The following is a 22819-nucleotide window of genomic DNA, read 5'->3' as shown; positions in this document are numbered from 1 at the left end:
GGGGTATAGTATTATTAGTTACATAGTCTTTTAGTGACAGGGTATGGGATGATACCTGGTTAGTAAATTTCATGAAATTTACTAACCATGTATCAACATCCCCCCCCCCTTCAAAAAAAAAAAATTAATAAATAGAGGTAGAATTTGGAACTGGTCAGTAGGAATATATGAGGTTTAGTTGAATTATTACATATTTGGAACAATTCTAACTTTTCAAATCAGTGAACTAAGGTAGCTTTAACAATAGGCAGCATTTAATTAAAACCAAAATGCACTGAAAAACAGTTTCTAACCTTAGGCTGACATTTCAATATAATTTACCAAACATTGAGAGAGTTATTTTTAATAGTGTTTAATGTACATGTCTTATCAATTTCCTCAGATAAAAGGAACAGAACAAAGAGAGAATGTGTTTTGGTGATTAATGTTTTTTGTTGTATGGATTTCATTAGTAAGGATGCTTTCCTCTGAAACTTTTGGTTTTGGTTCTCTTTTACACCTGTTGCTATATTCTTCACAGACTCCTGGCGTTCTGATGTTTTATTCATCTCTGTCAAGGGAAATCTGTTGGGATGAAAAATTAATTTCTTTCAATGCTAAACAGGATAAGTATCATGATTCAATATGAATTTATTGTTTTAACTTCAGGAGATATCAAGACTGTGTATTCACAAATTGTACATATGGCCTGAATTTGAGCTAATGAAATAGACTACAAGAAATTGCATTATTGATATGAAAACCAATAATATAAAGCAGATGATTATTAAATTGTGAGAGAAAGTAATGAAGGTTTAAAAAGTGAAATTTATTATACCCTCCCCCAGAAAAGTGGGAGGGTATATAGTGATCTGGGTGTCCAATTGTCCATATGTCTGTCCATCCGTTTTTGGGGGTACTTATCTCTTATCCGCACTCCTCTGACATGCACTATTCGTTGTTAGTTGGTCATCAGCTTTTAAACAATTTTTAATTTCTTCACCTGAACTGTTGATCAAATTTCAGCCAATTTTTGTTGAAAGCACTTATGGAAATGTTAGTTGATCATATTAAAAAGACCAGAATGATAACTCCCACAAATATAATTTATACCATACAGGTTGACAGAATGATCGAACCATAGAAAAAATATCTTGCAGGTCTTGATGGTTTGAAAATAAAAACAAACGCCTTGAAAGGCAATTTAATTAATTTCATAATCATGAGTTTGAGTGTCTCAAATACTTATACTAAGAATCAAATGCCTAGTATGATTTGGGTGTTGGGGGAGGGGGGGGGGGAGGATGACATGTTTAAAAAAATTTATACTATTTTTAATAAGGCCTTGAGCTGAGTTTTGCTTAACTAAAAATATCATTATTGATTATGACCCCTAATCTGACCTTTAGGTCTATATTTAAGGCTATTGCTGAAGCTTCATCCTGACAGCATCAAAACCTGAAGCATTTTCACCTTAGGCCTTTGGGAATCTGAAGGTTTGAGCTGTACTACATCTTGGCATAAGGCAAGGAACGTAACTGAAAAATATATATGAAAAAAATTCATTGCATTACAAAATGGCATTTTTTTTAACATTTGGCTGGTATCACTCGTTTTCAGTCTACTTTCACTGGTGCAAACATCAAAGAGATGTAGTGATTGTGTAGTTTTTCTCTGTGACAATCTCCTGGACTGGAGGAAGGCTTTCCAATGGCTTCACAGTATTGATTCTACAGTGATAGCCAATAATGTGATTTGTAATGGGGAGGCATAGCTTAATTACATTGAATCATATTTAGATTAGCCAGGATACTGTTAACATCAATTTGGTTTCCTATTCATTCAAATGTTGCTATAGTCTCTCTGGTGTAGTCAGACAAAGGATTGGTGCTAGCTAGGATTGCGTGGCCTGTAAACTGCTGTTTAACTTTTGTAAGTGGAATGTATGTAAAGCTTTTACATATTTTGTCATTTGTATGCATCATGATATATATTCATTTTGATGGCAAATTTTGTGATGTGACTAATTATTGCTTATAAACAAAAGGGGAACTAAATGGCCTCTTTTTTGGTGGTTAGTGGCAGGGGTTGGGGTTAGAATTGGAAAGGAGGACAGTTTCCATGACACATTTATGTAATAGAGTTTACATTGTCATCATACAAGTAAATGCAGGTGTGCCATTTGATTTAATTTCAGGTTAAGCTAGAGATGACCTGGTGCAGCGTAATCAGTTGTCAACCATTGGATTATTCAGTGTGCATTGTCTGTTTTAAACATCTCAGGAATTAGGTGTAAGTAGCCTCTGCCAGTCCTTAAAAAAAATCACTGTTGAGTGTACTTAACACGTAGATTAAATGGAAAAAATTATTATTGAAAACGCTGTCAACATTTTATAAAGAGACCATTATATGATTTAAATGGAGAATTTAAAACTGAAATTACATAGAATAGATAACACAATGAGAAACCTATCAAAGCGACATTAAAGCAGATCAGGTGAGAAATAATACAGATCAATAATGGGTCTGAATAAATAAGTATATTGAATATATAGACTAGTAGGTGATGAAATGTGCCCTTATTTATGAATTGTCAGATATTACATTGAACTAAAGTGATTTTAGGCTCTGTTTGCTGAAGGTCTTTTTAAACATTTCTGTTGTAGGGGACAAACAACTAACTATGAATGTGAGAATACAAGGCCATGGAAAATGGTATCTAAATTTACCAGGAGTTTAAGACTCCAGCTATTGGAAACAGGTAATTTTTTTTAGTTTTTCACAAAGTGACTTTTTTAAGGTAGACAGTGCCTCATGTTGGCTGATCTCAAATCATGGGGCATTTCAAATCAATTAGCTTCAAATTGTCTAAAAATAAAAAATATAATCATTTAGCCTGAAATTTAATCTGAGGTAATTTTTTTTAAATAATTTGCAGCTCATTGAAATTTTGATCAATAAGAGTAATCATTTCCTTTTGATGTCACAGTATAGAGAATGGGTATGTGTGAAACTCAAAGTGAAATGAATAATTCAAAATAATAAAATTAGCTAATCATGCAGGACTGAAGAAGCAAGAAAAAGTTGTCAGCCCTGACATAAAGACCTACAAGTCCAAGAATTCCAGAAATTATATTCCTGATACTTAATATATGGTATACATGCATGTATATTCAAATCTATATTAGTTGTTATGTTGTCTTTGTTGTGAATGGCAGTGGCAATCCTTTTTCAGTATTTAAAAATAATGAAGTTAAAAATTCCACTAATTAACCTTGTCCTTAGACCACCTGGGTTAAATTTTCAAATGAGCCAAAAGCTCAACTCCAAAAAAAAAGACTGTTGTCCTTATTGTCACAATTGTAATGTTTTAATGATTTTATTGTTTTCATAGGAAACATCATTGTGCCAATTGCATAAAATATCCTTCAGTAAGGGAAATTCAAGTTTGTTAAAATGACAGGCCACCGCTTTTTGGGACATGAGCAGGTCCAGCTTAAATATTCTTTGTTCAATTTAGTTGTGACCTACAATTTTTAAAGTGGTTAAATATAGGTTCTAAGGTGTCATACATGTTAACTCTACCAATTTGGGCAGAAGTTTACTGCTTTTTGCACGACCTCCCACCTACCGCTTTAATATGTAAATCTACAGCTTTTTTTTTTGTTAATTAGGGACACTCTGTCTGTCTGTCCATCTATCATTCTTCCGTCCACAAATTTTCTGTTTTTTCCAAATAACTTTTTAAAAAAAAAAACAAAGGAGTTAATTCAATGTGAGAAGGCTGCTGTGTTCATCATTTCAATTAGGGCATCTCTGATCTAGCAGGTGCTATCTATAGTATATCTACCAGGAATTAAAAATCTGCCTCTGAGGCCATAAAACTGAGACAAGCTCACTTTTGATTTCCGTCTCACTTTTTCAGAATAGTAGAAAAGTTAGACTTAGATCAAAAGTGAGCTCATCTAAGTTTTATGGACCCAGAGCCTGGTAGGGCTCATATCTCTGATTTTCAAGTAATAGAATCTGTTAAATCAAAACATTGAGTTACTTGATGGCCAGCTTTTTATTAGCTCACCTCAACGAAGTTGGGGAGCTTATGTAATACCCTCGGTGTCGGCGTCCAGGGGTAAGGTTAAGTTTTTTGGAGCAGTTTTCCTTTTAAGTACTTCTATGTCCTATATTGATTAGACATGCATGGAAGATGCTTCTAATGTGTTTCACTGTACAAGTCAAAGTTTCAGATGCTGCAATTTCAGCAAAGGAATGACCAGGTTAATGTTTTTGGAGCAGGTTAACATTTCTGCTGCAGTTTTTGGTGTAGGTCTCATTTCCAAGGAACTATAAGCACTATGTTGACCAAACTTGCATGGATGGTACATCTAAGGATGTACACTACCAGACTTGCTTCGGATGCTGAATCTGACCTACATTTTCCGGTTTAGTGAACAGGTTAAAGTTTTTGGTGCAGGATTCATTCCCAAGATACAATGAGCCCTATAATGACCAAACTTGCATGGATGGTACATCTAAGGATGCATACTACCAGACTTGCTTCAGATGCTGAATCTGACCTACATTTTCTGGATGGGTGAACAGGTTCAAGTTTTTGGGGCAGGTTCCATTTCCAAGTTACAATGAGCTTTATAATGACTAAACTTGCTTGGATGATACATCTTAAGATGCATACTACCAGACTTGTTTCGGATGCTGAATCTGACCTACATTTTCTGGATGAGTGAACAGGTTAAAGTTTTTGGTGCAAGTTTCATTTCCAAGATACAGTGAGCCCTGTAATGACCAAACTTGCATGGATGATACATCTTAGGATGCATAACTATCAGACTTGCTTCGAATGCTGAATCTGACCTACATTTTCTGGATGAGTGAACAGGTTAAAGTTTTTGATGCAGGATTCATTTCCAAGTAACTATGAGCTCTTTAATGACCAAACTTGCATGGATGATACATCTAAGGTTGCATTTTACCAGGCTAGCTTCAGATGCTGAATCTGACCTACATTTTTTTCTGGATGAGTGAAGAGGTTAAATTTTTATGCAGGAGCAAGTCATTTCTAAGTAACTATTAACCTATGTTGTGCAAACTCGCATGGATGATACATCTTAGGATGCATACTAATGGACTTGCTCCGGATGATGAATTCGACATACATTTTCCAGATAATGGACCAGGTAAAAGTTAAGGTTGCAGGTCTATCACCAAGAAACTATAAGGCTTAAATAAACCAAACTTGCCCAAGTCATGCATCAAGGGATGAAAACTTTTAAACTTGCTTCAGATGCTGGATTTCGGTCACATTTTTGTGATGAAGAACTAGTTTGAAGTTTTTATATAGGTCTATTCCAAAGTATCAGATCAAAATTGTATAAATTTTGCATTTTTGGATGTACACTCTTTGTTGGGTAATTGTGTGACTTTACCTAACTTAAAGACAACATTCGTAGAGGTGAGCTCTGTAATCTCTGATTACCTATGTTTTTAAAATAAATAATCATTGGAATCGTCTGTAATTAAAGTAAAGTGTAAGTTATCTTTTTCTTCTGATCCAGAAATGATTTAAACTAAATTCCTTTGGTAGCAATGTGCTATGAAGCTAGCTAAGTGTTCCAAACGGGGTGGTAGAGGTTGCGTACCTTGACCATAAGTTAGTAATATGAACAGCCTGTATGAGTGGAATGCTGATTTATAGGCTGCCACTGTGGAAGGTTATCAGAGAACCATCTGTAAGAACTCTGCAGTTTGATTCATAGAAATCAATGCTGGGTTCACATGAGTGCTGGCCCTGATCCATGCAAGAAAACCGTGTTTGGAACTCTTTGACCTGCAATCAAGAAAGTAGATTTGCAGCTATATTCTGGACTCCTTCAACATGTACATTGTGTGTTAGAGATGAAACCATCAGTCGTCTCATGAGTTGCATAAGTGATGTGTCTTTTGAAGAGTTTTTGTTGATGATATGAACAACCCCTAGGTTGTCAGATTGTAAAATTTCAGTGCTGTAAGATAATAAGTGTCCTCATATATATTGAAAGCGATCACAATAGGCAGGAACTTGGGAACTGAGATGTGAAAATCCAGCCACTGATTAGGAAAAGGGGCATTAAACCATTTCCTACCAAAAGTACAACCGAAACCCAGATTACTTGCGTCAGTAAATAAGTGCAAAGAGGAAGATGTGTGTTGTACCCCTGAAGGGAAAAAAAGCTCTACCATTAAAAAGGGCAAGAAAAATGGCCCATGCTTTCAGATCGGCTCTGGCTTCTCAGACTAGATTCCTATGATGGAAAGGATTTTGCAAGTCCTGAGTAAGAATGATAATTCACCTAAGGAATGTATGCTCGGGGGGAACAACTGCACAAGCATAATTTAATGTTCCTTTCAAGAACTGCATTTGGTGGAGTGAAGCAGTGCATTTATTTTGGAATGATTTTATTTCAGATTTTAAACGCTCCAACTTGTTCACTGGGAGTCTAATTTCCAATTTCGATGTACTGTAAAAGTACTTAATTCCACGAGGTCATAATTCCACGGAAACAAAATTTCTATTCAATCCGCGAGTATAAAACTAGGCGGATACCTTGGATTGTCAATATATGTCCTTAATGAATCTTTAGTATGCTGTGACAAATTTCTGCGAAAAACTTGTGTCTGTGTAGATAGCGAAAATTAATCCTGCACGGTAAAAAGTACGTCTCTACAGTATCTAATTTCAACTCTAAAAATGTCAAGGTGGTAGTTGGGTGAACAGTTTTCTTGGATTTGATAGGGAGGTAGATATCTTTGGCAAGGGAAGAGAATGCTAAAAGTAAGCTATAGCAGTTTGGGGATCTGGGGGACCCACAAAAAGAAAATCATCTAGTATACCAAACTTATTCTCTAAATTCATTGCAATGCTGTGCTAAACTTTTCAAAGAGATGACAAGAATAACTTGAACCAAATGGAATTTTTTTGTCGTAATAATATGACCCAGATATCTTGAAACCTAGCAGTTCAAAATAACTTGGATGTGTAGACATTTTTCAAATCAGTCTTTGCAGGAAGAGCCTCCCTGTCTTCCCAATCACTGATCTGTGTGACTCCATGTCTCCCTAATCACTGATCTGTCTCTGACTCCATGTCTCCCCAATCACTGATCTGTGTGACTCCATGTCTCCCTAATCACGGATCTGTGTGACTCCATGTCTCCTAATCACTGATCTGTGTGACTCCATGTCTCCCTAATCACTGATCTGTGTGACTCCATGTCTCCCTAATCACTGATCTGTGTGACTCCATGTCTCCCTAATCACTGATCTGTGTGACTCCATGTCTCCCCAATCACTGATCTGTGTGACTCCATGTCTCCCTAATCACGGATCTGTGTGACTCCATGTCTCCCTAATCACTGATCTGTGTGACTTCATGTCTCCCCAATCACTGATCTGTGTGATTCCATGTCTCCCCAGTCACTGATATGTCTGACTTCATGTCTTCCTAATCACTGTTCTGTCTGACTCCATGTCTTCCTAATCACTGTTCTGTCTGACTCCATGTCTCCCTAATCATTGATCTGTCTGACTCCATGTCTCCCCAATCACTGATCTGTGTGACTCCATGTCTCCCTAATCACTGTTCTGTGTGACTCCATGTCTCCCTAATCACTGTTCTGTGTGACTCCATGTCTCCCTAATCACTGTTCTGTCTGACTCCATGTCTCCCTAATCATTGATCTGTCTGACTCCATGTCTCCCTAATCATTGATCTGTCTGACTCCATGTCTCCCTAATCACTGATCTGTGTGACTTCATGTCTCCCTAATCACTGTTCTGTCTGACTCCATATCTATCTAATCACTGATCTGTCTGACTCCATATCTATCTAATCACTGATCTGTCTGACTCCATGTCTCCCTAATCACTGTTCTGTGTGACTCCATGTCTCCCTAATCACTGTTCTGTGTGACTCCATGTCTCCCTAATCATTGATCTGTCACTGTTCTGTGTGACTCCATGTCTCCCTAATCACTGTTCTGTGTGACTCCATGTCTCCTTAATCACTAATCTGTCTGACTCCATGTCTCCCTAATCACTGTTCTGTGTGACTCCATGTCTCCCTAATCACTGTTCTGTGTGACTTCATGTCTCCCTAATCACTGATCTGTCTGACTCCATATCTATCTAATCACTGATCTGTGTGACTCCATGTCTCCCCAATCACTAATCACTGTTCTGTGTGACTCCATGTCTCACTAATCACTGATCTGTCTGACTCCATGTCTCCCTAATCACTGTTCTGTGTGACTCCATGTCTACCAAATCACTGTTCTGTGTGACTCCATGTCTCCCCAATCACTGATCTGTCTGACTCCATGTCTCCCCAATCACTGTTCTGTGTGACTCCATGTCTCCCTAATCATTGATCTGTGTGACTCCATGTCTTCCCAATCACTGTTCTGTCTTACTCCATGTCTATCTAATCACTGTTCTGTCTGACTCCATGTCTATCTAATCATTGATCTGTGTGACTCCATGTCTCCCCAATCACTGATCTGTGTGACTCCATGTCTCCCTAATCACTGATCTGTGTGACTCCATGTCTCCCTAATCACTGATCTGTGACTCCATGTCTCCTCAATCACTGATCTGTGTGACTCCATGTCTCCCTAATCACTGATCTGTGTAACTCCATGTCTCCCTAATCACTGATCTGTGTCACTCCATGTCTCCCTAATCACTGATCTGTGTGACTCCATGTCTCCCCAATCACTGATCTGTGTGACTTCATGTCTCCCTAATCACTGTTCTGTGTGACTCCATGTCTCCCTAATCATTGATCTGTCTGACTCCATGTCTCCCCAATCACTGATCTGTGTGACTCCATGTCTCCCTAATCATTGATCTGTCTGACTCCATGTCTCCCCAATCACTGATCTGTGCGACTCCATGTCTCCCTAATCACTGATCTGTGTGACTTCATGTCTCCCTAATCACTGTTCTGTGTGACTCCATGTCTCCCTAATCACTGTTCTGTGTGACTCCATGTCTCCCCAATCACTGTTCTGTCTGACTCCATGTCTATCTAATCACTGATCTGTGTGATTCCATGTCTTCCCAATCACTGATCTGTCTGACTCCATGTCTGCCCAATCACTGTTCTGTGTGACTCCATGTTGTTTTTGGTTTCAGAAGAAGAGGATGCAGCAGCTAAGCTGGCTATTGACAGGCTTCTGCCTTCTGTTTCCAATACTCACGTCCAATGCAGTCTATAAAGGTATTTAATCTTTGTACTAGGACTCAAACAGATTCATTGTAACTAATTAGAATGAAAATAGAAAGCATGACCATGTTCTGATTAATTTGTTTAACATATCAGATGTCGAAGAAAGCTCTTAACACTATCAACAAGTAGTGTTTTTTCCCCAGTAATCAATTCAGGGGTAAATTGATTATACCCTTTGTGTCCTTCTGTCTGTCTGTTTGTCTACAAAAACTTAAACCTTGCCCATTTCTTTGAGAGGATGGGTCTTTTATATTTTACAGGTATATCCCTTGTGGCAGGACCTTCCTTGGTTTACCACCAAATTTAACCTCTTGACCTTGGACTTTGACCCACTTTTACAAAAGAAATTCCACTCTTAAACTTTGGTGCTAACTTCTGATCAGTTAGTGCTAGAGCTTTCATACTTCACATATTACTGTGACAAGACCTTTCAATGGTGTAAATATTTTTGAAATACCTTGGCAAAATTTTTGAGGAGTCAGTACTATGGCTTTCCTCTTTTGCACATGTATTCCTTGTGAGGAGACCTTTCTTAGGATACAGTTGTTTGACCAGTACCGAATAAGAAACTGATTCTTTGGTGCTACAAATGTACGAGGCATTATTTCAAAATCAAAAGTTTTTTTGTAATTGTAAAGGTAGTTCAATGATTCGTGGAATTAAACATTGTTTCATAAAAGTTCAACCTTCCCCCCCCCATAAAAATTATTTCGCAAGTTAACATATAACTTATGCGATAATAAGGTGTCTGTCATCCGTCTAGCTGTCTGTCTGTCTGTCTGTAAACAATTTTTCAAAATGTTACTACTCCTACAGTTTTGGTCTGATTTCAAAATGACTTGGCACACAAGTAGACTAGACTAAGATACATAATTTAGTGCATCAGATTTTGATTTTGATGAACGGTGTTGCCATGGTTACTAAAAATAGAAATTTCTGTGAAATTCCTTTAAAATGCTACTTCTCCTACAGTTTTGGTCTGATATCAATATATCTTTGCACACAAGTAGACTACACTAAGATACATTATTTAGTACATGGGTTTTTGATTTCCATGAAGTGTTGCTATGGTTACAGGGCTCTCAATTCTCTAAAATTGGGGCCGTTCAACGGCCCCGTTCCCAATGCAGAAAAGGTACGTTTTTTCCCAAAAGAAAGGTGTAAATTTCCCAATTTCCATCCAGAGTAAAAAATTAATTAAAAAATAAAAGTCAATCAGACCTAATCACAAAAAAAAAAACCCAAACAAAACACATTTGCAAATGAAAGTGAAACTGTACTACTATGAAATGCATTCGTAAACTGGTTCGGGGAACCAGGTTACTGTTTTTACAAAAATGTATACAACTATGAGTGCAGAGTATCTTGTTATGTAGTTTCGACAAAAACCAGCATTTTGGTTTCAAAAATAGACATTTCATTTAAACATTAGTAAGCTGCAACTAGAAACATACCCGCGCTTCGGCATGTTCAGTCTCGCGCTGTATTGGTAAGCAAAGTTGCCCATGTGATCGAGGAAATTCGGGACTATGTGACTAGCGACTGTCACGCAGTAAGACATATAACCGCAATATCAACACTCAAAGAGAGTAATGACAAAGGTAATGTACTTTCATAAATAGCCTACGTACCCATGTTTGTTCTGTTTAACTGTTTATTCAAACCACAGTTAGCATTGATGATAAAATGCTAGAAAAGCAAAATTTGAGGATTTTTTTAAATGAATTTGTGTTATCCAACTTTTCCCAAAATGACGATAATTTTCCCAATTTGAACGGCCCCGGCCCCAGTCCCAAAAAGTGGTGTGAGAGCCCTGGGTTACTAAAAATAGAAAATTCTGTGAAATTTCTTAAAAATGCTTCTCCTCCTACAGTTTTGGTCTGATTCAATATAGCTTGGCAGACAAGTAGATTACACTAAGATACATTATCTAGTGCATCAGTATTTTATTTCAATGAACAGTGTTGCTATGGTAACTATAAATAGAAACTTCTGTGAAATTCCTTTAAAATGCTACTTCTCCTACAGTTTTGGTCTGATTTCAATATATCGTTGCACACAAGTAGACTACACTAAGATACATAATTTAGTGCATTGGTTTTTGATTGAGATGAGTAGGTCAAGCTTCAAGGTGAAGGTCAGAAGGTCAAAGTTCTTGGTATCCAATGATAGGTTTTCTCACAAGGATTACATATGTGAGTCATGAAAGCCCTAGACCTAACCCTTCAAAAGTTATGGATAAGGTTTGTTTTTTAAAAGTAGGGCAAACTCCCAGGTCAAGGTCATTGGTATCCAATGATAGTTTTTCTCACAAGGATTACATATGTGAAGTATGAAAGCCCTTGCCCTTACTGAGTCAAAAGTTGTGGCCAAGGTTGAAGTTTTTACATAAGTACAAAAATCTCAAAGGTCAAGTTCAAAAGGTCAATGTTGTAGATATCCAATGAAAAGTCTTGCCACAAAGAATATAGATGTGATATATGAAAGTCCTATTATCTACCTTTCAAAAATTATGTCCAAGGTAAAAGATAAAAAAAAATTGTGTAAAAGTAGGTCAAACTCCAAAGTCAAGGTCAAAGGGTCAAATTTGGCGGTACCCAAAGAAAGGTCTTGTCACAAGGAATACATGTGTGAAATATGAAAGTCATAGCTCCACTAAATCAAAAGAATTCGGGCAAGGTTAAAGTATTTGTGACGGAGTGACAGACTGACGGATGGACAGACGAATGAGATTTAATGTCCCCTCGCTTTCGCGATAAAATAAAATAGAGGGTCACTTTGGCACTTTTACAAAGTAAAGTGAAGCCTCATCAAATTCTATGAAGCCTCATTAAATTTTATAGTGGTGGAAGAGGAGTTGCAGATAAAAAATGGGTACCCCAAAGCGTATAAGACAGACAGATGTACAGCTAGATTACATATGGATGGACAAACATCCCATCACTATATACCTTCCCCCTGTTTTTCAAGCAGGGGGTATAACAAGTCATGTTTACATTGAAACAAAGAAGAATGAATTTATAATGGGTATTCAGAACTAGTAAAATGACAGTACGAAAATATTCCGATATCTTCCAGTGTTCAGAATATTTATTTTAGACAAATTTTTAATATTTGTTAGAGTACATATCAAACTTACTTTTTATACCTGGAATGTTGTTTTATGTGCAAAATTGACGTTTCTACAAAGGTTTTTCTGCACACTATTACATTGAGGTGATTCAGATTTCTTGCATTGTAAAAGTAGGTCAACTGTTTTAAGTACGATAACGAAACCGCGCTGATGGCAAAAAACCAAAACTTTACGTAATTCAAACACTCATAAATAAGCCTTCTTAACACATGTACCAAGTTTACAACTTTGATTTGATTAATTATCAGCTCTTAAATTAATAATTATTTGGAACAGGCAAAAATCCAGAACTGGCCAAACAACTGTACTAACAATTTTGACTTGACATTTGGAGTTTAACTTGCATCAAAGAAACTTAAACCCTCGCTATAAGCTGTCATACGGGGGCATTAGTTTTTCACTTACTTAATTTTTAATTAACTGTTAAAATTTGTAATGGTTTGTTATCCAATTTTTTTGTTTATTTCATGTTGAAAGAATGTAAACACTTCTTCAATAGTACAACACTGAATAAAAGTGGGACATTTAATTCTACTGCGTGGCCTGGTCTATACCCTCTCAATACTCACTGCATGTACTACTTCATTGGCCTCCGGAATGAGAGAGTCGAGTTGAACATCACAGACTTCCAGCTACAAGGAGTTTACCCTCAGTAAGTCTTCAGCAAGCTTTTTATGTGTTTAACAGTTCAATTAAATAAAATATTGAAAATGATAAAGATAGATATTTTTTGTATCAGAATCCTTCCTTAAAACCACAGGCTTTTCATATCATGAATATAGTACATATGTTCAATGCGGCAATACAAACACTAAATCAAACAAATTAAACTATATGAAAATCTCTAACCAATATTAATGACAAAATTATTGGCATACCCCTGAGCACGGAAAACGCCAAATTTTACACCTGCCAAGAAAACGCTATACGGTATACTATACAGTAATACTGAATGTGTGATCAATGAACCTTGTGCACATTAATTCTGCACATTCACTTTTTTAGCTCTTCTGAGCCAAAGGCTCAAAGAGCTAATGCTATGGAACGCCATCACTGCCTTATAGCATACAACTATGCATTTATTACGTCAATTTATCATTACGTGATGTGAACATATCTTTACGTTATGTCCATTTTTTATGGAATGATGAAAATATATCTTATCATCATGTCAATGCTGCATTACATGAAGTCAATACATCCTTTCATTATGTCAGCACTTCATAACTTGAAGTAAAAAATTCATTATGTGAAGTGATAATGTGTTTACATTGTGTTAAAACTTTATTACGTGAAATGAATGTTTCTTTACATCATTTCATTTCTTTAATATGTGAGGTCAAAATTGCATTACGTCAAGTAAATTGTGTTTTATGATTAAACTTATCATCACATGAAGTCAAAAGCCCATTCCTTTTTGAGAGTGTGTATTTCTATTACATCAAAGTATTATTACGTGATATGGATTTATCTTTATTTTACGGCGAGGGCATGAGGTGAACACATCTTAACTTTATGTCAGTGCTTTATTACGTGGTGTAAAAAGTGTATAACATAATGTGAACATATCTTTATATTATATAAACACTTTATTACATTATGTCAAAACTCCATACCGTGATGTGGATATATTATAACGTTATGCCAACTCTTTCTTATGTGATTTAAAAATATCTTTATATTGTGTTAACTCTTTATCATGTGGATTCCAAGTTCATTACCTGATGCAAAAATACATTTACATTATCTCAAAGCTGTATATCTAGTATATAATAAATGTTGACGACCGTGTTTTAATGACTGGTAAGAAGGGGGGGGGGGGGCGTGATTGATTAGGACAAATTACAGGCACATAATATCACCCCCCCCCCCCCTCTTTTCCTAGACATAACTTTACTATAGAAAATGTAATGTTCATTGAAACTGTACAGCCCCCAACCCCCACTTCTGGTTGAAATATAGTCCACTAAGGGTAACATAATATGTCTGGAAAAAAATAGGATTGATTGAAGTTGGACCACTCTCCCCGAAATAGGATTTTCGGGCCTGGACATTTTTTTTCTTGGCTTGTCTAGTTTTTTCGGATAAATGATTTTTTTTTACTGGCTGACCTCCTCTTTCAAAAAAATGATGCTACGTCACTGGAGTTAGTAATTTTTATTAATCATTCCAGGGCCAGAATTCTATTAAAAAAATCTACCAGTCGCTCATCTAAATCAATTGAATAGGCTTAGTAAGCATGCATGGGCACATATCAGTGGCAGATATGGGAATCTTGAACAAGGAAGGGGGACGTATAAAAAAAAAAAAAAAAAAAAAGACAATCAAATTGCAAAACAGTTGCATAAAAGTTTTTAAAGTTTATTTTGAAGCCAAGATGTTAGAAGTTTGGGATTCTAATCAATTTTTTTTAGATTTGCAAGTGCCAGTTTTAGTTCGTTACCCACAGACACCCAATGGAGTTTTGTTGGTGAACTTTGATCCTTACATCTTTGAAGTGATAAAAGAGTCGGAGTACATGATAAAAATGAATCTTGAAATTCCTGAAGCAGCAAAGATTCTTGTTCATTCCAGAGATACACTGAAAGCCCATGCTTCTCAAATGAAGGTTTGCAAAGAAAATAAGAAGAATTAATTTTGAGTATTTTTCATTTTTGATGCATATTGGTTTTCAGCCATGGGTTATTCAGACCTGTTTACTCTTACGATTTCGCCGTAATTTGTACGGATTTTTATGAAAATACGTCTCACGTTTTGCCATTTTAAAAATACGGAAATCGGAAATACGTTAGTTTGGAATTTAACAGTTAGTTTTCGTTATGATCTGTCTTAGTTTCACCATTTTTGTCGCTAAATCAGAGAGAGGTTTCAAACACATAATCGATGTCAGGTTGCCAGAACGCTGTGGTATTATGGAATGACAAATACCTTGTTGTTAAATAATGTTTTATGTAATCAGAAAAGCAGTTTTTCTCTTTTAATATATGTAAAATTGATGGAAAGTGAATTCTTACTGGCAAATGCCAAATCTCACGGACAAATCTAATAACAAATACTGAGAGACAGCGTTATGGGTAAACAGGTCTGGTTATTGATCGGGCAGTGGTTGAGATGGAAATCCAAACTACCTTTTCTATATATATGTATGAATTTTGATCGTGATATTTTGAAACCTGACATCTTAAAGGTTTTTTACCCCGCATTGAAGGTCAAGATAAAGTTTTAACTCTCTTTTAATTAAGAGAAAAATTCTGCATTCATTTCATTGAATTAGTCACATGTTTTGATTTGAACAGATCATGTCACATTCATAGATTATTTTTGACTGTAAATTTTTGATTGTTTAAGATTTTTTTTCAGTTCTTACTGGATGAAGACAAAGCTTTAAGAGCAGAAATCCCACCAATATTTCAAACTCTTCTTGGGCCATCTCTCAAAAGGGTAGGAATGTTTTCTTCAAAAAATAAAATAAGAAGCAGGGTACATGCGACTAAAAACTGATTTTTTTCAGTGTATGTGCACTATTTTTATTAGTGCAACAGAAAATATTTGATCCAATTTTTATTTTTTTAGTATGTTAAGAGATATATGTATTATGGAATTAATGAATATGTGTCATGTTGCATCATACATGTATCTTGAGTAGATGTAATTATATCTTTTTTTAGTTCAACATTAAATAACCAAAGAGCTACTATACATTGAAAAAAATAAATCATGAATATAAAATCAGTCTCTTTGTTAACTACACACTGTAAACAAACTGACTTGCATGCTAAAATACCTGCAAATTTCTCTACCTTTGCCTCCCCAAAACTTTTAGCCAAAAACCAATCATTTATTTGTTTTTTTTTTAATGTTGAATGTATCCTTGGTATTAAAATGTTAAACAGTCACATATTGATTTCAAACTGTCAAAACATAAAGAAAAGATGATTTAATTTTGTGATATATTTGTTTCCTTTCATGTTCTGAAGGTTGACAGTGTGATCCGGCCTGGATTGATCTCTCATACTTGGACATCACTGAACTTGCCTACCTACTTCACACAAGTCAAAGAAGCCTTGGCTGAGCTGCAAATTATTGTCAAACAGGTGTGTAAAAATCTCAAGAGTCTTTTCTTATGTTCTACATAACTATAATATATTAAATTGCTTATTTGTAGTTGGAGCAATGCTTTCAGAATGTTTTACAAAGAAAAGAATCTTAAGCTAACCAGTCTTGAGCCAATGAAATTACTAAACTTTCATGCTAAAATTTATTAATATTGAATTGAATTTTACAAATGCAAAGGGAGTTCAAATGTTGAATTACTTGGCGTGCTGAAATTGTGAAGACTGTGTTGATTACCAAAATTTAACTTGCCAATAATTAGAAATTAAAAGACCCTATAGTTAACCAATATTCATACAATGTATTTTTAAAATAACCTTTTCATGACCTGTTGTCAAGTCAAATTTTCAAAAGTTTGCCTAAAGAAAATATACTGTGCTTTAGTGCAAAATAAGAAAATGGATGTTCTTTAATACATGAACCATTTCTTATTGCCAAACAGATCAGTGATATCAAAACCACCAGAATTGACCTCATGTTAAAAGAGATAAGTGAGACATTGCTGTGTGACTTACCAGAGAGAAATCCACTGACTGTTTCAGAATTTCTACAGAAGATGGAGGTCAGTGGTCATCACAATTCTACTAAGTATGGTATTGTATATATATGTAGAGGGAAGACAATTTTGTTCAAAGTAAAATAAATTTTTACTTGTCTATGGCAAAAATCAAAATTATTTGACATTTTCAGTTCCCTTGAGACACTTGTAAAGCAAAATTCAAAGAGCTAATGTAATTATGTGCATTTAGCAAGCAAACTGCATGCAGTGAAATGTATGTTGCATAGGTTAAAGTTTTGGGCCCTAAATTGTGGCTTATAAAATAGATATTTATTTATCCAAACACAACAGAATATAATTGAGAGTTCCAACAGTTTTATTAACAATACTATTTCAAAATATTTATACACAACATGACATAAAGAAAGGTTAAGATTTATCACAGAAAAATACAGTGTATCTTAAAATGAATGAAAGGAATAAAAATTATTGAAATAAACTTCTATTGCAGATGTTTATAATCAAATCATTTCAGGAATATACTGATCAAATGGCTGTGGATATCAACAAAATGAGTCAAGTGGTTGAGGATGCTGTAAAGGAATTGGTCAGAATATTTTTACAGCGAGCACATTTGGAGCAGAGCTTACTTTTGGAGAGTGGAGCCAGCTCAGACAGAAGTGAAATAATCTGTAAGTTGATACTTCTAGATCTGTGATATAAGACAAAAATGATTTTGATATTGTCCTGTTGTAGGAGGCACAGGTTGGAACTCTGATTTATTATGTTACCTTTTTTTTTACCACCTGTATCAGTTTGATTCTGTGACCCAGATTTCTAAATAAAGATAAAGCTTTGCTATATATACTTTAGTTTAATATAGTGAAAAAAGCTACACTAACCCTTGGAGTTTACATTTTAAATAGTCAAGATGCTTGATCCAAAATTAAAAGAAAAAAATCTTTGATCACTCCCTTTTGTCTGTACCTTTGAAAAATAGAAATGTTAAGTATCTGTCTGGTGTTGTAAATGGAAACATTGAAAATTCTACAGAACTCCTGGCTAATGTCAACAAAAATTGCAACAAAATATCTTGGTTAAAGGGAATTGATGTTTGTTTTAAATATCTTCTTCCTTATACATGTAACCACCAGCCAGAAAAGATGAAACAAGTGAAAGCAAAGATCCAGTTTTGTTTAAATAATAACGCCTGGGCTAGCGTTGTCTCACCGTTGGAAATCAAAATTTTGCATTTGGTCCACATCATAAAGTCAAAATAATTATGAAAATTAAAGAGGGAAATTGAAAATGTTGATAATAGCAGGACTCAGATTACTGGAAAAATAAGCAACATGTGATATAATTATGCCCCCCTTCGAAGAAGGGAGGGCATATTGCTTTGCTGCTGTCTGTCGGTCCACTTAGTTTCCGTTCATTTTCTTCACAACCGTTGCACGTACTGAAATGAAATTTGGTATACAGATATATCACATGAATATGTAGGCCAAGTTTTGTTTTGGGTACAATCGCACCATTTTTGACAGAGTTATGCCCCTTGGACTTAGACAAATTTCAATTATTTGCAGTTTCCGTTCATTTTCTTTGCAACCGTTGCACAATCTGAAATGAAATTTGGTATACAAATATATCACATGTATATCTAGGCCAAGTTTTGTTTTGGGTACAATCGCACCATTTTTGACAGAGTTAAGCCCCTTGGCTTAGAAAAATTTCAATTATTTGCAGTTTCCATTCATTTTCTTCGCAACCGTTGCACTTACTGAAATGTAATTTGGTATACAGATACATCACATGAATATCTAGGCCAAGCTCTGTGTTGGATACAATCACACCATTTTTGACAGAGTTATGCCCCTTGGACATAGAAAAATTTCAATTATTTGCAGTTTCCATTCATTTTCTTTGCAACGGTTGCACATATTGAAATGGAATTTGGTATACCGATATATTACATGAAAATATAGGTCAAGTTCTGTTATTGGTACAATCGTGCCATTTTTGTTCGAACTGAAGTTAGTTGATAGAAGTCATGGGTTGTATGACAGCACCTGGCTGTGCTAACATTATCATACCATGCTAAACTTACTGTATGCTAAAAATAACACGTTTTAGCTTACCTGAACCAAAGGCTCAAGTGAGCTTTTCTGAACGAAATTTGTCAAAGATTGTTGTTAGCGTTGTTGTAAACTTTTCACATTTTCATCTTCTTCTCAAGAATCACTGGAGCAATTTCAACCAAACTTGATTAACACAAAGTATCCTTGGGTGAAGGGGATTCAATTTTGTTCAAATGAAGGGCCACGCCCTCTGCCAAGGGGAGATAGGCAGGAATTAGTGAAAAACAAATGATCTTTTTAAATAATAATCTTTTTAAAATCTTCTCTCCAGAACAGCTGAGTCAGGAAAGATGCATCTTCGAATCAGCCAAGGGTTTCTGATACGCTACTCTCCTCGTAAACCCTTGGCCTATGGTGTTCATAAAATCGGGATTTTTTTCCAGAGTTCTGATTGGATATTCAGGACACCCAGGTCTTTAATCAGCAATTGTTTTTGTAAATGACAATATTTGCGTTCGAGGATACATCTTCACTCTTTAATCTCGGAAATGAAAAACGCAAGTAAACAATGATCCGTAAGATAACATTCAATTCTATGAATGCCATGGTGTCATCCAAGTATCTTACTAAATATGTGATTAAGAATCTTTATTGAAGCTTCTTTGTTCTATAAATAATGAATAAAGATGAAACTCAATTATTGCTTCTTAATTAGTGTAAATTCAAGTTTTTTTAACACGTGTCTTTATTTCTGGCGATGAGGCAATCTGTGCATACCCAAGTTTTACATAGGAATATATATGACTTCACCGTATGCTTTATGAGGAGAGGAGCTTACTCAGAAACCCTTGGCTGGGCCAGGGAAAGATGAAACTTATTTTGAATTATCCTCAGGTAGTGTAGATCTAAATTTGTTCAAATAATGACCCCTGTTGGTAGGGTGGAGCCACAACGAATGATCAAAGTTTTACATATCAATATACAGGGGAAATCTTTAAAAATCTTCTTCTCAAGAACCACTGGGCCAGGAAAGATAAAACTCATATGGAATCATCCTCATATTGTATAGATTCAAGTTTATTCATATCATGACCTTCAGTGGTAGGGTGGGGCCATAATGGACGATCAACGTTTTACAAAGGAATATTTATGAAAAATCTTTAAAAATCTTCTTCTCGAGATTAGCAATGCCAAAGGTGGTGATATTTTAAAATATGGAAGCGTCTTAATGAGGCCCGATCTAGTTGAAAATTACGAAAACGGAATGATAAAAAATTTTAACTCTTGGAAATATATCTGTATGTTTTATGTCAATTAAGATATGGACCATTTTTCGTGTTTTTATACACAATTACATACTAAAACTCTCAAATAAACAAAGAAATTGACAAATTAAAAAAATAAACGATGAAATGCTTTGTTTTTCACATATATCATGCAATTTTCATTCTTTTTATAAAAAATGAAAAGAAAATTGGAGGTAGCCTTTATTGCAGTGAAAAGGGGGCATGTCAACACAAAATTTGGAATTATTTTATCCAACTAGGTATTTTAATAAGTCGCAATGGGTTTGCATAACATCAACAAACGATTGCAATACTGTATTAGTTTCTAAAAAAAATAAATAATTCTTACATTATGAAATAATTTTCTCGCCATGCTTTATTTTTCTCTTAACACGCGACGTTGTTTTACGTGGGAAAAAGGGGTAGAGGGAGGAGGGGGGGAGGAGAAAAAATTACGATTTTTATTAATATCATTTAATATACAGAAAAATAAAACATTTCGGGGGTTGTATTCAAATGATTTATAGACTTATTTTTTAAAACTGAAGCTAATCCATGCACATTTAAGTCCTCAATAAAAAGTGTGTGTATAAACACTTCAACATGTTCAAGGAGAAAGACTAAAATCGTTTACTCTTTGTTGCAATGTTTGTTTTTTTAAACTCACAAATTGAAATAAAACAAGATAAAATTAATGAATCTGTACCAAAATATTGATCCCTCAAAATTAATTATGTTCCAAAATTATTTATTAATTTAAACATATATTTTAAAAAATTGTAAATGATAGAAATGTCAACTTTCAACATGCACAGTCTATAGAGCTACCAAGTAAGCAAGTTTGCGCAATTTGATGTCATTTCAACTGTGACGTTATTGTGTTCAATTGTGACGGCAGTCAAAAAGGAATTGCTAATGTGTCTTGAGTTGACGCCGCGCTTAAAACTAGGGCGTATATCAGTAGATCGGGCTCTGTTAAGTGGACCAAACGGAAAGAGCGCCTGCCCAGAACCAATGCACCTATGAAATATAACTTGATGTACGAACGATTTTAGAGTTATGGCCGAGGATAATATGTTTTTCAAAGTGGACAAAACTCTAAGGTCAAGGTAAAAAAGTCAAATATTTTTAAACCTCGTTGAAGATCTTGTCACAGTAGATTCTACATTGTATCAAATCAGGACTCCTTGGGCTTTAAATTCCAGGGTGGGGACACAATGTTGGATCAATTTTTACATAGGAATACAAAATAAAATATCTTTAAAAAAATTTTAGAGAACAACAAATCTATAATAATAAGTGATTTTTTATATGGAATTAAAAGAAGCACCCTTAGGTACACATGCTTTAGATTCAGGTTAGTTCATATCATGACCCCAAGGGTAAAGGTGTGGCCACAACAAGGGATCAAAGTTTTACGTAAGAATATATAGGAAAAAATTCTTTTACTTCAGAACAGAAAAGTTATGTTTAGTAATATTGATATGTAAGCATCCGTATGCAGTGAAGATTAAATTTTTTTCAAATCATGACCCAAAGAGGGGGGGATTTCGGATGGGCCACAATGGGAGATCAATTTTTACAGGGTAATATATATAAAAAATCTTTAAAAATCTTCTTTTCAAGAATGGCATTATTATTGAAATGAATTATGAATTAAATAACAAGAAATGAAATGTAGATCCAACTGAATTTTTAATCCTGGACTTCCACTGTTCCCTGTAAATTTAGTTGGCTGCCAAAATAATTTTTTCAGACTAGCCTGACAAAGCTGTTGAATGGTAAATGAAAACTGTGAACAGAGAACAAATAAATGATCAGTGAATGGTTAGAAAATGGAAAATTTGAAAAAATATGACATTTCAGGTGACATTGGTCATTTATTTGCATCAACTTTATCCTCTAATTGATTGTTATTAAATCAATATGAGCTGCAACTTTGATGTCGAAATATTTAACTGCAAAATTCTAATATTTCAAGAACAGAGAAAAGGAACATTTATAGTCTTCTGTTGTTGAAATTTGTGATGGAAAAAATTATCATAAGCTTTGATTGAAGCAAAATTATATAATTATTGTCGTCCTGTACAATATTGATTTCTTAGTTATTGATACTCTATATTTGACTGTACAAAAGTCTTTCCTCTGAAACAATTTAGTTCTTTATTTTAGTTTAAATGAACATAAAGGTTTAATATTATATACAAATTTATCATAAAAACTCATTTTAACAGCAACATAAAAATCTAAAGAATGCAGCTAATATTGCTTAAATATTTTGAATAAAATTATTTTTTTTTCTTAAATTTCAGCAATCTATGAAGTAGGAACCAAATCCCCAAGCTATTACTGTAGTTACACTATCAATAGTTTGTACGAGAAGACTGGAAATATCATTTCTCCTACCTATCCCGGGGTGTACCCAGACAATTTTAACTGCTCATACAGCTT

The 22819-nt window shown here is 34.9% G+C and overlaps 1 protein-coding gene and 1 long non-coding RNA gene across 2 annotated transcripts; both read left to right on the top strand.

Annotated features, from left to right (window-relative positions):
- Positions 1 to 2192: 2192 nt before the first annotated feature.
- Positions 2193 to 22694, top strand: LOC134232758 (uncharacterized). The gene is made up of 5 exons (XR_009984844.1): positions 2193 to 2271; positions 2646 to 2740; positions 9166 to 9250; positions 12870 to 13044; positions 22681 to 22694. It is a non-coding gene; the product is annotated as an uncharacterized LOC134232758 (long non-coding RNA).
- LOC134232757 (dynein axonemal heavy chain 5-like) lies at positions 14770 to 17722 on the top strand. Its single transcript, XM_062714739.1, has 5 exons — positions 14770 to 15000; positions 15753 to 15833; positions 16370 to 16486; positions 16948 to 17067; positions 17540 to 17722. The coding sequence occupies exons 1-5, from the start codon at positions 14770 to 14772 to the stop codon at positions 17720 to 17722; spliced, it is 732 nt and encodes a 243-aa protein (XP_062570723.1).
- Positions 22695 to 22819: the final 125 nt, after the last annotated feature.

The sequence above is a fragment of the Saccostrea cucullata genome, unplaced genomic scaffold (genome assembly GCF_032062105.1).
Source record: "Saccostrea cucullata isolate Sc308-1 unplaced genomic scaffold, CSIRO_AGI_Scuc_v1 ctg2428, whole genome shotgun sequence".
Taxonomy (NCBI): Eukaryota; Metazoa; Mollusca; class Bivalvia; order Ostreida; family Ostreidae; genus Saccostrea; species Saccostrea cuccullata.
Note: the sequence above shows the minus strand (reverse complement) of the source record. Positions and strands in the feature narration are given on the sequence as shown.

Coding starts and splice junctions, on each gene's coding strand:
- LOC134232757 (XM_062714739.1), top strand. CDS start 14,770: ATGTTAGAAGTTTGGGATTCTAATCAATTTTTTTTAGATTTGCAAGTG. Junction 15,001..15,752: donor CCCATGCTTCTCAAATGAAG/GTTTGCAAAGAA, acceptor ATTTTTTTTCAG/TTCTTACTGGATGAAGACAA. Junction 17,068..17,539: donor AATTTCTACAGAAGATGGAG/GTCAGTGGTCAT, acceptor AAATCATTTCAG/GAATATACTGATCAAATGGC.